Genomic DNA, 16,398 nt, shown 5'->3' with positions numbered 1-16,398 from the left:
TGTTTTACTGTTTACCCTCCCGGGTTCCACCTGCCGCGTCTGTGGTGTGTGATGCAGGTCTATGGGGTGCTACACGTCTCTCCTCAGGGAAGGAGGTCAAAAGATGTCACCCCCAAATAGGGCTCCCTGGTATCATGAGTATTTTGAGTTAAAAACCCAAGCCGGGCTCGGTGGCTCAGCCTGTAATCCCGCGCCTTTGGGAGGCTGAGGTGAGTGGATTGCCTGAGCCTGCAGGTTCGAGACCCACCTGGGCAACTTGGCGAGACCTCATCTCTACAATAAATCAAAATGAGCCTGTAGTTCCAGCTACTTGGAAGGCTGAGGTGGAAGGATTGCCGGAGCCCAGCAGATCGAGGCTGCGGTGGCTGAGAACGGCCACTGTACTCCAGTCTGGGTGACAGAGTGAGACTCCAACTCAAAAAAAACAAAAAAACAAACCAAAAAAACCCTTAGAGGCTAGGCACGGTGACTCACACTTGTAATTCCAGCACTTTGGGAGGCCGAGGTGGGAGGATTGCTTGAGGCCAGGAGTTCAAGACCAGCCTGGGCAGCATAGCAAGATCTCATCGCCGCCACAAAAAAAAGAAAATTAGATGGGCATGGTAGCACACACCTATAGTCCCAGCTACTCGGGAGGCTGAGACAGGATTGCCTGAGCCCAAGAGATTGAGGCTGTGGTGTCCATGATTATGCCACTGCACTCCAGCCTAGGGTACAGAGAGAGACACTGACTCAAAAAAAAAAAACAACCAAAAAAAAAAAAAGGTAGGACTGACCTGCCAGGAACAACTGTCCTTCCCTTCCTGTGCTCTCACTCCAGGACAGGAAAGAGGGCCGAGATTCTGACCACACCAACAGACCCCTGTTAAGGTAGTAACTGTCTCCAAGGACCATTTACGTTCCAAAGAAAACCACCTGCTAGCTGATTCTGCCCTGAGCATGCCCCTGGCAACCTACTGTCGCCCCTCGAAATTCTCCTCCCTTCCTGTGACCTCAAGAGGTCCATTTGCTTCTGTACTTGGGAGGCTGGGCCTTTGCCTGAAGGTTCTTATGTACATGTCACATGACTGTGCCTGCCTCTTCTCCTGCTAATCAACCTGCCTCATGCCAGTGACCTGTGAGCCTTCAGGGGCCTCGACCCCTCCCAGCTCTGAGCTTAGTGACATATTCAACACTGGTTGACCTGACATTGGCTGCCCTTGGCAAGAGTATTTACACCGCAGAAATGGGAGGAGGCCACAACCCAGAGCTTGATTTATGTCATTGTCTGGTGTCTCTGACAGTGAGAGATCAAATGTCTTGGTGAATGTCATGGAATGTAAACATCTCAATTTTTAAAAAAGCATGCTGTGTCTGTGAAATGCTGGACCCTTAGTACTCCCCTCAAAGGGAAGGTGCTGTGTCCGACAGGCTGAAGAAATGACTGGAGACAATGGATGTGACACGGGCTTTATTCAGCTCACGTCCAGGGAGATGGCCCGGGAGCGGCCATGGGCCAGGAAGCCTCGCCGCAAGGTAAAAGGCACCTGGCCAGACAGCATCACACGTGAGGTTTCTATCATACAGCCCAGCATGAGAACCAGCTCATGGTCCATCCCTCATGCAGGGAATGGCTGCAGGCTCTCCAGGGTGGGGTTTTTAGTATTAATGAACTAAAGGTGAGCTCAAGGGAGCCAGGGGCCGGGCCCCAGTCCAGGTGAACCGATCTGGTCCGGGCAGGCTGCTCAGGTCCAAGCCAGCCTGGGGTCGACTGACTCCCATGAGGGAGTGTGAAGACGCTCACTGTGCAGGCTGCGAGGGGGTCAGCAGGTGGATACATCCTTCTGTAACAGGGGTCTCCATGTGGCCTGCTGCCTAGCTGGAGCGTGAGGGAAGGGGACGTTCCTGGCTGGCCACCCTGGGGTCTGTGACAGGCTCCAGTCCTGACCTGAGGCCTGTCCAGGGTGTGCACTCATCACTGAATGGTGGGAGTCACCCTACAGCTGAGCCACTGTGGTGGGAGCAACACCAGAGACTAAGCATGCACCCACCCAGCATCCAGAGATGGCTACCTGGTCAGACAAAGGCACCCATGGTGCTTGTGAATGAGGGTCCAAGGCATGTCAGATCCGCTTCTCTCCCAGCTCACATGCCGACGTAAAGGAACATGCCAATCACACGCATGTTGGCACCACCCCCACTGGCCATTCCAAGTGCAGGTCAGCTGCCAACGTGCTAGCCTGGCACGGTCTATGAGATCTCTGGAAGTTTGTTGACCATAGATTTTTATAATACACAGTAGCATATGTACTGCTTATAGATTGTCACTTTTTTTTGAGTTGGAGTCTCACTCTGTCACCCAGACTGGAGTGCAGTCGGATGTTCCCAGTCACCGCATCCTCAACCTGCTGGGCTTTGCAATCCTTCTGCTTCAGCCTTCCAAGTAGCTGGAACTACAAGCCCCGCTACCAAGCCCGGCTAATTTTTTGATTTATTGTAGAGACAAGGTCTCGCCAAGTTGCCCGGGTGGATCTCGAACCCACGGGTTCAGGCAAACCACTCACCTTGGCCTTCCAAAGTGCCGGGATTACAGGCTGAGCCACTGAACCCGGCCAATTATCACATCTTTTACATCCCTATTACTTGTATACACACACCTCTCTCCCCTCCTGGAGGCTGGCTGGTATCCTGTGGTCAGCATCCAATGCTGGCTGGGGCTCCCACAGGCGAGCCTCTGCAAATGGGTCCACTGTGCTCCCCAAATAACCCATCTTGTCTTACAGCTGATCCCAACACTTTTTGGTTTCTTGTCAATGTCTTACTTTGTCACCTAGACTGGAGTGCAGTAGCACCATCATGGCTCACTGCAGCCTCAGTTTCTTGGGCTCAGGCAGTCCTCCTGCCTCAGACTCCCAAATAGCTGGGACTACAGACGCACCACCACATCTGGCTAATTTTGTTGATATTTGTAGAGACAAGATCTTGCCAAGTTGCCCAGGCTGGTTTTGAACTCCTGGGCCCAAGCTATCCTCCCACCTCAGCCTCCCAGGGTGCTGGGACTATAAGCATGAGCCACTGTGTGTGACCCCAAAACTTTCTTTGGCCAGACCTCGCCCCGAGCTACCAACATGAATACTCAGCCCCACTTGGCTGTGTCTCCACACTCTAGGTCACATACTGCACGGGGCCCTGGAACCCAGGCTGTAACCCCGTAGTCCTGCCCCCAGACACGGTTGTTTGGGGTGTGCTGTGGAAGGGAGCAAGGTCTGAGCTGAAGCCAGCAGATGGGGAACAGGACACAGGGAAGGGAGAGGTCTGCCAGCGTCCTGTGGGGGAACCAGCACAGGCTTTGAGGTGAGGGGTAGGTACAGGGAGAAGGAACACAGTTGTGGGAGGAGGGGTGTGACTCACGTGCAGGCCCAGAAGCCAGGGTCCTGCCGAAGGCCTCTGACTTCAGGGACCTGTGGGCCCTTGCAACCTTAGCGGGAGCCCTCCTACCCAACCCACAGGACCCCGCTGGAGATTGAAGAGGGAGGGCCTGAGAGACCAGCTGGTTGGACAGGATGACCTGCCACGGGGACAGCTGGCAGAGGGGACGGCCAGATTCACACTCTCACGTCAGGTGACCTGTAAACTGTGGGAGTGGAGACAGGGCTGTGCTATGGAGGGTACTCAGGAACAAGGGGGAATGGAAGGCAGAGTCCCAGCAGGTGAGGGACCCCAGACCTGAAATCAGGAGAGGCCAGGCTGGAGGTCAGCACCTGCAGGTGGCCCATGCACAGGAGGGGCCCTGAAAGATGTGCGTGTGGGGTAACTGGGGGATGCTGGGGGGAGAGTGGCCCTGGAGGATGAGCGAGGACCAGGAGTGGTTGCAGTGACCAGGGCTTGGACCCAGTGGCTGTCTGCGGGAGGAATGGGCAGGTGAAGGGGCTTCTGAGACTGTCCCAGAGGGAGCATCAAAGGACAGAGGCTGAGTACTCCAAGGAACGACTTGCAGGTGTCAGCCCCCACTAAGGCTACATGGATGCGGCTCATGGATGGCCGTGCTCCTCCTGTCTTGGGCAGTGTGGACGTCGTCCTGCAGCAGACACAAGGGCCAACTGCAGTGCCACGGTGGGTATGGGGGAGGGGTGACAGGAAGGAGGATCTTAACAAGCAGAGGCAGGGACGCAGCCCTGGGGCAGCAGTGGGACACTGTAGGGAGGACCTGGCGCCTGTGTGGGTCCACACACCCGCTCCCTTCCCTGTCCAGCCCTGGTTTCAGCATTGGCCAAAGCTGCAGATCCCAGGCCCAGCATGTGGGGCTGAGCAGCCTTGGGATTCCAAGGGCCCTCCCCGCGGAGCCCTGCCATGATGGAGCTGGCTTCAGAAGATGCAGCAGGGAGTAGTTGTATACATGAGGGTCTGCACTCTTCACTTGAGTCTGGCTGGTTGTGCAGAGCGAGCAGTGGGTTCTGCGGCCAAGAGCCTGGGATGTGGAGCCAGGGGACAGGGAGCTGAGTCCACACCCCGCCACTCACAGTGACGACACCAGCATGTGCTTCCCCGTTCTATTTTATTCCAGCCCACCCTCAGGTCCAGATGGTAGCTGCTTGACACCAACCCTACTCCTCAAGTGCATCCTGCAAACACTAGGTCCCCCATTTCCTTCTCAAAACATTAAACCAGAAAAAGAAAAGTGTTAGCCATCAGCAGGCTTTGCTCACCCCGGGAAAAGCACCAACAGCAGGAACAAAATAGGCCAGGAATCCAACCAAATACAGAAGCAGCAGGTGAGATTCCCAGGAGGACAGCCCCAGTGGGCACAGACAGAACCCCGAGCATATGCGTCTCACACTCGTGCACGTATGTGGAATATATTAAAAGAAATCTGGTTTCTACCCCAAAAAGCTATTTGGAAATAAAATAATATCCCATCCGAGGCAGGAAAACCGGGCTGCACAGCTCTCGCTGGGTGCACACTTGCCAGGAGTCAGGTGCACGGCCCCCGCTCTGTACACGCTTGCAGGGAGGGATCAGGCGGGGCTCCCCATCCCGCTCCCTGGGCCCAGCAGATCCAGTGTTTCTAGAAGTGAAGCAGGGAGGCCGGGAAGGCGAGTGCTTGTGTGGTCCCAAGTCCACCATGCAGAGACTGGAACCAGTTGGAGAGGCATACAGATGCCTGAGGCTACACATCACTGGCCTTGAAGGCCACCCTTGGCCTTGGGGTCAGGGGACACGCTCAGGGCCCTGGGAAGGGCCAGTCACACTCCTGGGCTTCATAGCAGGCTTGACTTTGGGGTCTGCCCATGGCCCTCCAGGTATTTGTGGCATGGCTGGTCAGGAATTCCCTCAGGACCAAATGGCTCTTGGGAGGGGGAGTGGGTCTTCAGACCCAGCAGGGCCTGTGACCTGCAGGGTGGGCATGCATGCGGTCACAGAGGTCACACTGCAAGCATGTGCTCTACCAAGCATGCCCTGCCGAGGGGCCTCACACCAAGTGAAGAGACCAGGGGCTGGATGCTGTGCACATAGGAGTCGTGGTCCACACCAGGAGTGGCACCCTCCTAGGGTTTGGCACAGCACTTTCACCAACAGAGCAAGCAGGAGACGTGGCCCCTCCCCCATCCCCTCCAGCACCCAGGCTGAGAAGAGACTGGCGGAGTCAGAGGGAGCCAGGAGCTCCAGGCCAGACTCAACTGGCCCATGCCATCACACGCAGCCGTACTCATACCACACCGTCTGTGGGTCCCCACCAGGCTCGGGGGATGCAGGCGTGCTCTTTGAGCTGCCCCCTCGGCTGAAGTCCTCAGGGCCCCGGCCTGTGTGGGGAGCTGCATCTGGAGACCGTCCTGAGCTCTTGGCCAAGAGGCCTTCCCCATAGCCCTTCCCGGGGGACCCGTCTCCCTCCAAGGGGCTGAGGCTCGCCCGGACAGGGGCAATGGTGGCCACTTCACTCAAGTGTGGTGGCGTCTTGGGCTTGGTCCTGGTGGCTGGAGGGGCCACGGGTGGGAAGGGCTGGAGCTGGGGGCTGGGGCCGCCTCCCACGGAGAGGGCGAGGGCAGGGGCCGTGGCGGACAGCTGCAGTGGGGCCAGCCTCTCCTCCTTTGGGGGAGCCAGGGAGAAGCGCCGGGTGTCCGGTGGCCGGCTGCGGGCACTGGGGCCTTGGCAGGAGCTGCTGGCCCTTCCCCCCAGCAGGGTCCACTCCCGGGCCAGGCTGTGCGAGCCAGAGGGTGTGGGGCTCTGTGAGATGTGGCTGCCGGTCTCTTGCCCCCCTGGGGCCTCAGGGTCCTCTGGCTTTGGAGGAGACCCCTGCTTGCAGGTCTCTGGCCCGCTGGCCCGGAGAAGGTCAGCTGAGGCCAGGCTGAAGGCCCGACTCAGGGAGGCACTCCGGCTGGCAGGGACATGGGGAGCAGGGGACACAGCGGCTTGCCGGGATCTGCCCAGAGACAGGCTCTGAGGGGGCTGTGCGGGGCGTGGGGGTGTGCTGAGCAGGGCCTCGGCCTCGGCAGGCCTGAGGTTTGGCTTCACATAGTGCCCGGGCTTGGAGAGCCTCGCCTCCGTGGTGTGCGGGGCCATCTTGACAGTGGGGGCCACCAGGCTGGTGGGCGTCTTGGCCCCCTCCCTCCGGGCGGGTGGTCCTGGCTGGCCTCCGATGACCGGGGCATCACTGGTCTTCCGGAAGTAATCACTCAGCAAATAATCCTGGCAGCTGGGAGTGTCCTGAGGGAAGAGGGTAAGGAGGGAAGGCAGGAGTGAGGCGAGGTGCCCTTGCAGCCTCCGCCCACCAGCATGCCTCAAGCAGCCCATGTGGCCAGGACCGCGGTCTCTGCCTCTACAATGTCAAGGCACACAGCACCCACCACACACCCCCCAGTGAAACGCTGAGCAGTCAGGGCAGCATGCAGGCCACCAGGAAACAGCCCAGATTCTCCCAGGCAGTGTCCTAACGTCACAGGCAAGGAAGCAGGTCAGGGAGGGGAAGGACCCCCCAGGGCTGGTGACACCTGGCTGGCACAGAGGGTCTGGCTGAAAGCGACAGCTTCAGTCTGCCTCTCAATTCTGCACTGAGCAGGGAGGGGCTGAGAATCTGACCAGCGTGAACCGCCACCTGGTCACTCAGCATGCACGGGGACACCCCAAGGACTTGAGCTCCTGAGAGGAAGAGAGACAGGAGCAAGTCCTGAGAGGCTGGAGCCTACACTGCCCCTGCCGGGACCTATCTCCTGGTCCCAGAAAGGGGAGACGGGGCTGGGGTGGGCAGCTGGGGCAGAGGGCCCTGCAGTGGGAGGGCGGGGCTGCCCAGGGAAGCCCATAGGACGGCCCAGCTGCCAGATTGTTCCTGTCCAGCTGCTGGTAGGCTGTGCGTCCCCTGCTCAGGGAGCAGTATCCTTGGTCACCGCCTCAGGAACAGCAGAGCAACAGAGGTCCTGGTATAGGACTCCATCAGGCAGCTGCAGCTTCCTATGAGCAGAGGTTTCTCCTGAGGCTGACGGGCACAGAAAGAAAAGGGATGCACATTCGTGGGACATGGGGGTCAAGGTAGCCATCTGGGGGACAGGCAGTGGCTTGGGAGCCCCTGTACTGCCCACAACTCCTGCCATGACCACATCTGGACCTGGTGTTGCCTAACAGATGTGGCCACTGTTCCAGCTGGTCTGATGCTCCAGTCTTGGTGGGTGTCCAGTGAGACCCACGGTCATTCCTACCTAAGGAGCCACCTATCACCTGCTGTCCTAGGAACTGCAAATGGACTTGAAAGGAAGCTCCTTTAACTCTCAAAGCAACCTTGCAGGGTTGTTTAAAGGTCAAGGTCAAGAAACCACCAGCCTGGGCAACATAGTGAGAACTTATCTCTACAAAAAAATAAAGAAACTTAGCTAGATATAGTAGTGCTCACTGTAATTCCACCACTTTGGGAGGCCAAGGCAGGAGGATCGCTTGAGGCTAGAGGTTGGAGACCAGACTGGGCAACATAGCAAGACCTCGTCTTTACAAGAAAAAATAAAAATAAAAAAATTAGCTGGATCTGGTGGTGTGTGCCTGCAGTCCCAGTTACTCAGAAGGCTGAGGCAGGAGGATCACCTGAGCCCAGGAAACTGAGACTTTTGTGAGCCATGACCATGCCACTGCACTCCAGCCTGGGCGAAAGAGCGAGTCCCTGACTCAAAAAACAAAGAAAAAACCCCCAAACCAAGTCAAGAAACGGAAGTCACGGAGGCCTACAGGTCACACATCTGGACGGAGGCCGAGCTAGGATGAGCCCCAGTGTCTGACTCCAGAGCTCTGGCCGCTCCAGCCAGCTTCTCTCCGCCCACGGCCATGTCTTGACTCCACCACTTCTGGTCACCCAGGAAGCCCTGTCTTGTGATACCACCTAGCATCCCTAGTACCCCAGGGAGCAGGGGTGTGGGTGGGTGTGCCATCATCCTTCTCTGGGACAGGAAGCGACTGCCCATGTTAGGGGCTCACTGGGGAGGGCAGCGGGTGTCGGGGCACTGGGTGGCGGGAGCAAATACTCCAGGCATAAGGGAAAAGTAGCTTGCCGGGGCCACACCCCTGCTTCCAGCAGGCTCCATGGCAGCCACACAGCTACGAGAGATGGGTTGCAATGCAGAATGTGAGGATAGTGACCATGGAGAGGGTCTGAGCTGAGCAGGGAGGAGCCTGAGACCCCTGGAGGGAAAGAACAGAGATGAACGGGCACAGCCAGCTGGCCCCCATTTGCAGGCGCCTGGCTCCTGGAGTGTCTCTGTTCCACCCTAGACTGGCAGTTCTCAGAGTGGCACTGGCACAGCCAGAGCATCCCCTGGGATGCACTAAAGCCCCACCTCAGGTCCACTGAATCGAAAACCCAGGGACAGCCTCTGGGGTCTGGGGAGGCCCTGGTGATGCTGGTGCACCAGTGTTTGAGTATCACCACATCAGGGCTCTGGAGTCCTCCAGGCAAGCCCAACTTGCACTGCCTGGCCTTCCCAGTTCTCCGCACACAATTAGAAACATGAATGGAGGGAGAAGGGGCCTGACTTATACCCTCCTGGTTCACCTGTGAGGTGGCCCCACCTGCATTCAGTGACAGCCTCCAGAAATCTCTGTGCTTGGTCGCTCGAGGAAGGCACTGTGCACACCTCCCAGCGGACAGAAACACCCACCCAACAAGTGCTCCATCCTGTGCCACTGAGCCCTGGCAACCCGATTATGGTCTACAGCAGGGCCAGAGAAGGCCTGGCTATACTTGTTCAAGGGGGACAGAAAGGAGACTGACAGGCTAGCCCTTGATGGTGAGATGGCGCCCTTACACCCCCCCAGCTCCCGATGGCCCTCAGACTGGATCCAGAGTCAGAGGCATACATGGCGCATGGTTGAAGGCAGGCGCTGGACAGCCGGCTGAGGACAGTGTTAGCAGACGGTGTTCAGGGCCTGGGGCCACAGGGCAGAGCCTGACCAGCCCGGCCTGCTGCCCACATTCCTACAGCCTGGGAGCTGAGAGCGTTTCTACACTTTCAAATGACCAGAAAGAAACTGCAAAACAGCAGTCCAAAATCTTTTTGGCATCAGGGACCAGTGTCATGGAAGACAATTTTCCCACTGAAGGTGTAGGGGTGGGATGTGCAGTCAGTCCTCACTGCTCATGCTGATCTGTATTCGCAGCCACTCCCCAGAGCTAGCATCACCGCCTCAGCTCCACCTCAGATCATCAGGCATCAGATTCTCCTAGGAAGCAGCAACCTAGATCCCTCACGTGTGCAGTTCACAATAGGGTTCACGCTCCTGTGGGAATCTAATGCCGCTGCTGAACAGACAGGAGGCAGAGCTCAGGTGGTAATTCGAGCCATGGGGAGCAGGCATAAACACAGATGAAGCTTTCTTGCTGCTCACCTCCTGCTGTGCGGCCAGGTTCCTAACAGACGACAAACTGGTACCACTCTGTGGCCCAGGGGTTAGGGACCCCTGCTCTAAAAGGAACGTACTTCCCGACAAGTGAAATTCATTTGAAATTCAAACACTAGTGTCAGAAGTCACAGTTTACTGGACAGCAGCCCCGTCTATCCACGCCTTATGATCAAGGCTCACACTCCAAGGCGGCAGAGCTGAGCAGCTGCCACCAAGGGTGCACTATATGGATGCTTAAAACACATACTCTGGCCCCTTCCAGGCCCTTGGGTGTCAGCTAGCCCCTGGTGGGTAAGACAAAGGGCAGGCAGGGACCCAGGGCTCTGCCGCAAGTCTTATTGTGAGGCCAGGCGTGCGACCATGTGCTAATCATAGCTACTGGGGAGACTGAGGAGGAGGATCGCCTGGGCCCAAGAGATTGAGGTTGTGGTGAGCCATGATCATGCCTCTGTACTCCAGCCTAGGTGACAGAGTGAGGCCCTAACTCAAAAATAAATAAAACCTAGTGTGAGATCCTAGTCCTGCAAGCGGAGTGCCAGCCACCACCTCCCCCATACCATCTCTCCCCCCAGCACTGGCCCCGTGTCATCCTTCCCCTCTGTGCTGGCCCCAAGCCATCCCTTCCCCCGCAAGCTGGCCCCACGCCTTGCCAGCTCACCTCCCAGACCTGGAGGAGGGCAACCTCCAAGGCCTGGTGGCCAGCTGGGGGTGGTCCGCTGACCCATGCTCTGCGGCCCCTCCCACACTGAGGCCGTCTGGTACCTAGCCCAGCCTCCTGCCCTCTCATGCTGCCTCCCCCGCCCCACCCCAGAGTGGGGCCCAGCCCACAGCATCCTGGCCACTCACATGGGAGGGCGAGTCCCGGCTACTCTCCTTCAGGAATTCCTCCAGGGTGACCATCTCGTTGCTGGGTGGGACCGCGCAGGGCCGTGGGCCGGCATGAGGCGGGGCTGAGCTCCTCTTCTGGACACCCTCCTGGGGGACAGGCCCGTTCCACGGCGGGGGGTGCTCGTGGCGGCCGAGGACGGGGTGCCCTTGGATGCTGGCGTCCTGGTCTCTGCAGGGTATCAGGTCTTCACTGCTGAAGCTCTCAGGGCGGCCATGGAGCTGGTCGGAGGAACCTGGGTGCAGGCAGGCGACAGGGGTACTCAGTCATGTGGTTCCCATGGGTGCCGTCCTATCCCTCGCCCACATGGAACGAAGAAAACCTGCCCGAAGCCCCCAGGCTCATTCCTGCCAGGCAGGGATGCTGGAGGGAACCTTTCAAGCTTCATTTTGGCGCTTCATTTTGGCCTTTACAAACAAAGTAACATGAAACTGAACAGCCTCTGAAGTTTAAATTACTATTGGCTGAAGGCACCTCCCCTCACTACCACTCACCAATCCAAGTATTAAAAGTTTATTTAGGGTTGGGCTTGGTGGCTCAGCCTGTAATCCCAGCACTTTGGGAGGCTGAGGAGGGTGGATTGCCTAAGCCTGCAAGTTCAAGACCAGCTGGGGCAACTTGGTGAGACCTCGTTTCTACAATAAATTAAAAAAATTTAGCTGAGCATGGTAGTACACGCCCATAAGTTCCGGTTACTTGGAACGACTGCTGGAGGCCAGCAGGTCAACACTGGGGTAGCTGTAAGCATGCCGTTGCACTCCAGCCTGGGTAACAAAGTGAGGATCCAACTCATAAAAAAAATTTTTTTAAAAAGTTTATTTAGGTGCGGTGCAGCGGCTCATGCCTGTAATCCCAGTACTTTGGGAGGCCATGGCAGGTGGATTGCTTGAGGCCAGGAGTTCGAGATCAGCCCGGGCAACACAGCGAGACCTCATCTCTATAAAAATATATATAAAAATGAGCAGGATATGGTGGTGTGTGCCTGTAGTCCCAGCTACTGGGGAGGGAGGCTGAGACAGGTCGAGGCTGCAGTGAGCCATGATGATGCCACTGCACTCCAGTCTGGGTGACAGAAAACCCGACAGAAAAAAAAATCATAATAAAACATGAGCCCGGAGTCGGCCCCTGAGTGAGCTCCTGAAAGCCCCCAGGAGTCAAGGACACACCCTTGAGGTGCAGCGGGGAACTGCTGCTAGAGGCGCTCCTGCTGCCATCCACGCTGGTTCGTCGGGATGCTGCAGGGATACGGGCGTTGCGTTTAGCTTCAGAGCCAATGCCAGGAACACCCACTAACCCTCCAGCGGGGAAAGCACCAAGCAACTCCAAGCCTAGGCCCAGGCCCAGGCCCTGAAGAGTGCTCTGGGTTCCTTGCACACCCTGAGGAAGCTCAATTTCACCCAGCATGCGTGGGCACGGCACATGCAGGCCACCAGCAGGGACAGCATTGGCCATCTGCGTCCACCAGGCTTGCAGTCGTGGTTCAGGACATTCTCCCCTCTACAGACCACAGATGAGAAAGGGGCTGCCCAGTCCCAGGCACAGGGAACATGTAGCTTTCTGGAACATGCGTGAATGGTCCCTATGGAGACCTCAGAGACAGAGATGAGAGCATTCTAGGTTACATGTGCACACACATGTGTGTGCAAGCGTGTGTGCTGTGCAGGGAGGCCTCCTGCTGGGTGGCTCTGGGGAGCGGGTGCTGGATCCTCGGGAAGAGGCCCTGCTGTGCCCCTCAGCTTCTGCTCCACCTCAAGCTCAAATATGCCCCAAGGAAGAATCAGGGCTCGCAGGAGAACACAGGAGAACCCACCTGCATCCCCGGCCACTGCAGGGCTCGCCTGTGTATGTCTGTGCCCTGCCAGCTGGCCCCAACACTGGGAAGGATGATGCCAGGCAAGTCAGCTATCCAGGCCTCTCCTGGGCCACCCTGTGGTCATCGGTCCTATGTCTGGCATCTGTTCTGCTGGACTCTGCAGCCCAGGGATGGGAGCATACCCATCACACGCCCAGCACATGTTGGGTGTCAGGCATGCTGTGTTGTCAGGAGCCAGAAACACTGGGCACCCCTGGCCTTCTGCCCCCAGGCAAAGTCACTCAGGCATCTGGGGCCCCAGGGTGCCTGTCCCCAAGGGCAGGGGAGCCCCGTGGCAGCAGACGCTGGAAACCCAGGAGCCAACAGGGCCAGGAGGAGTGCAGTGTGACTGGCACTCATGAAAACAGCAAGTCCCTCTGAGAAGAGACACTATACGCCTTTCTTCAGAAGGAAGAGGCTCAATGCTCTGGGGAACTGGGGAACTGAGTACCAGCCCAGAAACACCTTTGCTTATTCAGGTGCTGCATGGCAAACCATGCCCCTTCTCCTGAGAGGAGCCGGAGGACTCGGGGTGTGAACAGGAACCTGTGTACCACTGACCAGTCACACATCTGACAGCTTGGGCCAAGCTAGGCCTAGCAGACTCCAGCGGACAGGTTTTCCCTTGGCATAAGGACACAGGCCCCGTCCTGACTCCCACAGACCATAAACACCGATGTCTGAATGAACGTCTATGTCACACAACCTTAGACCACGGACAGGATAGATGGGAACCCAGCTTATCCCCTTATTGTTCACATAAGAAGTGAACTGAGTTAAACTGACACTTGGAGGGTTTTAAAGGACAATTTTCCTACCCATGTGTGGCTGCTTTTCAAAAATTAAAACAAAACAGCAATTTTCTTTTTTCAGTTGGGGTCCCACTCTGCTGCCCAGGCTGGAGACCTTCATGGTTCAACTGCAGCCTCAACCTCCTGGATTCAGGTGGTCCTCCCGCCTCAGCCTCCTGAGTAGCTGAGACTACAGGTGGGTGCCCCCACTCCTCGGGTTTTTTTGAGTTGAAGCCTCTCTCCATTGCCCAGGCTGGAGTGCAGTGGCACACTCATGGCCACCGCAGCATTGACCTGCTGGGCTCCGGTGATCCTTCTGTCTCAGTCTTTCAAGCAGCTGGAACTACAAGTACATACTACCATGCCTGGCTAATTTTTTTTTTTTATTTGTTGTAGAGACGAGGTCTCACCAAGTTGCCCAGGCTCAGACAATCCACTCGCCTTGACTTCCCAAAGTGCTGGGATCACAGGTTGAGCCACCAAGCCCGCCTGGCTAGTTTTTTATTTATTTTATTTTTTTTGTAGAGACAAGCTCTTGCTATGTTTCCCGGGCTGGTCTTGAACTCCTGGACTCAAGCAGTCTTCATGTCTCAGCCTCCTAAAGTGCTGGGATGACAGGCATGAACCACCACACACGACTGTGAGCTTGTAACTTTTGAGAAGGTTGGTATAGTGTGCTATCTCCTTTCTGCAGAAATTCCCAATCCTAAATCAATCGAGAGCTCCTGAGGATTTCTCAGACTCAGGACAACTATGGCCCCAGTGAGGACAGCGAGAAACTTTCCTGCAGCGAATGCCCCCCCCCCCACATGGACTCCCAGCAAACCTGCAGTTGGGGGGGAGCTTGAGGAAGATCAGAGCTTCCAGGAGCACGGTGCTCGGGAGGCAGTGAGCTCCCCGCCACTGGAGGTATGTCAGCAGAAGCCACAGGCTTAGGCCCCCAGGAGGGCAAGGCGGAGCGCACCCCCGGGCCCCCTTCACCTGGCTTGTGCTGGGCTCCACAAGGGCCTCAGCTTTTGGGAAAGGTGTCGCTAGTGAAAGTCAGTCTGAGAACCCAGCCAGGGGGCATGGGGCCCCACTCACCGTACTGCTTGTGCCCGATGGCCTCGAGCTCTAGGGATGGCTCACAGAGGCTGTCATCCGAATTATAGCCTGAGGCGAAACAAGACCGTGAGTCAGGGCTACAGAGCAGCCAACATCTGCAGGACTTCCGGTCTTCCCAGCTAGGCAGCCAACCCCGAGCCTCCCTGACGCCCAATGTAGACAGCATCTGCTCTGGGGTAGAGGGAGGGACACATCGACCTCACACTCCTGACTCCTGCCTCTCAACTTTTGACTTACTTATGTACTTTAGAGACAAGGTCTCGTTGTCACCCAGGTTGGAGTGTCGTGGCACGATCGTAGCTCACCGCAGCCTTGACCTCCTAGGCTCAGGAGACCCTTCTGCCTCAGCCTCCCAAGTAGCTGGGACTGCAGGCACATACCGCCATGCATGGCTAATCTTTTCATTTTTTGTATAGAGATGAGGTCTCACTATGTTGCCAAGGCTGGTCTCAAATTCCTGGGCTCAAGCGATCCTCCTACCTCAGCCTCCCTAAGTGTTGGGATTACAGGTATGAGCCACCACACCCGGCCAAGGGATATTTTCATGTTTGAAGGTGTGAGTCCTCAACTACTGGTATCCTGGAGACTGGAGCTTGTGAACCCTACACCAAATCCCCTCATGTTCGGCTTAGGACAACCTGCCTCCACTGCATCAACGGACTCATGGGTCAGAGACTCTTAGCGTGTCCTCCAGGAAAAAAGTCTCCCAGTCTCTCCCGAGGTGGGCAAGGGCAGCTGCCAGGCTTAGCCAGGCCTTGGTTCTAGTCCCCTCTTCCTCTCCCCCTGCCCCCAGGAGCTAGCTGGAGCCATCACCTTCAGAGCACCTGGTCCCACTGCAACCTGGCCTCTGCAAGATCTGGTTTCCCGCCCAAAGCTGCAGGGCTGGCATGCAAGGCTGAGTGGAGGCTGCATCGTGACATCAAGCATGACCGCTGTCACTGCCCAAAGGCTCCACAGGGGCCCCACGACTCACCCTTGGTGCGACCCAGGTGCCGGGCAAGGGGGGTGGATGTGGTGGGGGCTGGAGCAGCGGCTGAGCTTGGGCAGGTTCTCAGGCCCAGCTCCGAGGGCCGGGACTTCATGGCATGGTCTGCAAGGGCATCTGCGCATTCAGGGCCACCTCTGTGTGGGGAGCCACGCTTGGGTCTCAGATTCCCGGGGCCTGAGGCAGAAGAGACACAGAAGTAAGGTGCCAGTCCCAGGCCCAGGCTGGCCGCCATGCCAGGGCCAAGAAGCGGAGACAGCAAGGCACGAGGATAGAGACAGAAGCTGGGCCGCAGTGGTGCCCAGGCCACGGCGCAGACCTGGCCTGTGCTGGAGCCCCTGGGGCAGGCACCAGTTCTCGTGATGGCCACACAAACTGGGCAGGAACAGAGGGAGACTCAGGAGACACCAGGCACTGGTAGGAAGCTCAGCACGGGAGCTACAGGCGAGCCCCCACGCGATGCTGCATTGAACTCCAGTCCTAGACTCACAAGGAGCCGGACGGATGTCACCAGGGCCACCCACACCTGTGGCTGAGGGTCCTGCCAGTGGCTTCACGGGATGTCACGTGGACACTGATTGCCAGCCACACAGTATCCAGTTTTTCAAAAAGAAGCCTTCCCCTGTGTGGTGGGACCCACCACAGGACGGGGTTTACCTCGGGTCTTGCACTTTCCTGCAATCTCTAAGTTCTCTACTGTGAACTAGACTCATGTCAGAATTAAATAGAATCATAAGAAAAAAACACCCCCAAAACTAACTACTCCCACAGGAAAGAAAATGGGCTCTCCAAATGCAAGATAAAAATTAGGCTGAGTGCAGTGGCTTGCGCCTGTAATCCCAGAACTGTGGGAGGCCAAGAAGGGAAAATCGCTTGAGCCCAGGAGATCAAGACCAGCCTGGGCAACATAGTGATACTTCATCTCTAC

The 16,398-nt window shown here is 57.2% G+C and overlaps 1 protein-coding gene across 1 annotated transcript in view; it reads right to left on the bottom strand.

Annotated features, from left to right (window-relative positions):
• Positions 1-5,670: 5,670 nt before the first annotated feature.
• Positions 5,671-16,398, bottom strand: part of CCDC88C (coiled-coil domain containing 88C) — a 113,644-nt gene continuing 102,916 nt past the window's right edge. Inside the window, exons 26-30 of the mRNA XM_021706412.1 lie at positions 15,459-15,647; positions 14,465-14,533; positions 11,905-11,973; positions 10,699-10,973; positions 5,671-6,681 (exon numbers count right to left, since the gene is read on the bottom strand). Of these exons, the coding sequence (XP_021562087.1) occupies positions 5,671-6,681; positions 10,699-10,973; positions 11,905-11,973; positions 14,465-14,533; positions 15,459-15,647 (1,613 nt within the window). The remainder of the gene's footprint in view (positions 6,682-10,698; positions 10,974-11,904; positions 11,974-14,464; positions 14,534-15,458; positions 15,648-16,398) is intronic.

This window comes from Carlito syrichta, unplaced genomic scaffold (assembly GCF_000164805.1).
Source record: "Carlito syrichta isolate Samal-C Ts95f unplaced genomic scaffold, Tarsius_syrichta-2.0.1 Scaffold315561, whole genome shotgun sequence".
NCBI lineage: Eukaryota > Metazoa > Chordata > Mammalia > Primates > Tarsiidae > Carlito > Carlito syrichta.
The sequence above is the reverse complement of the archived record's forward strand: the minus strand, read 5'-3'. Positions and strand labels throughout refer to the sequence as shown.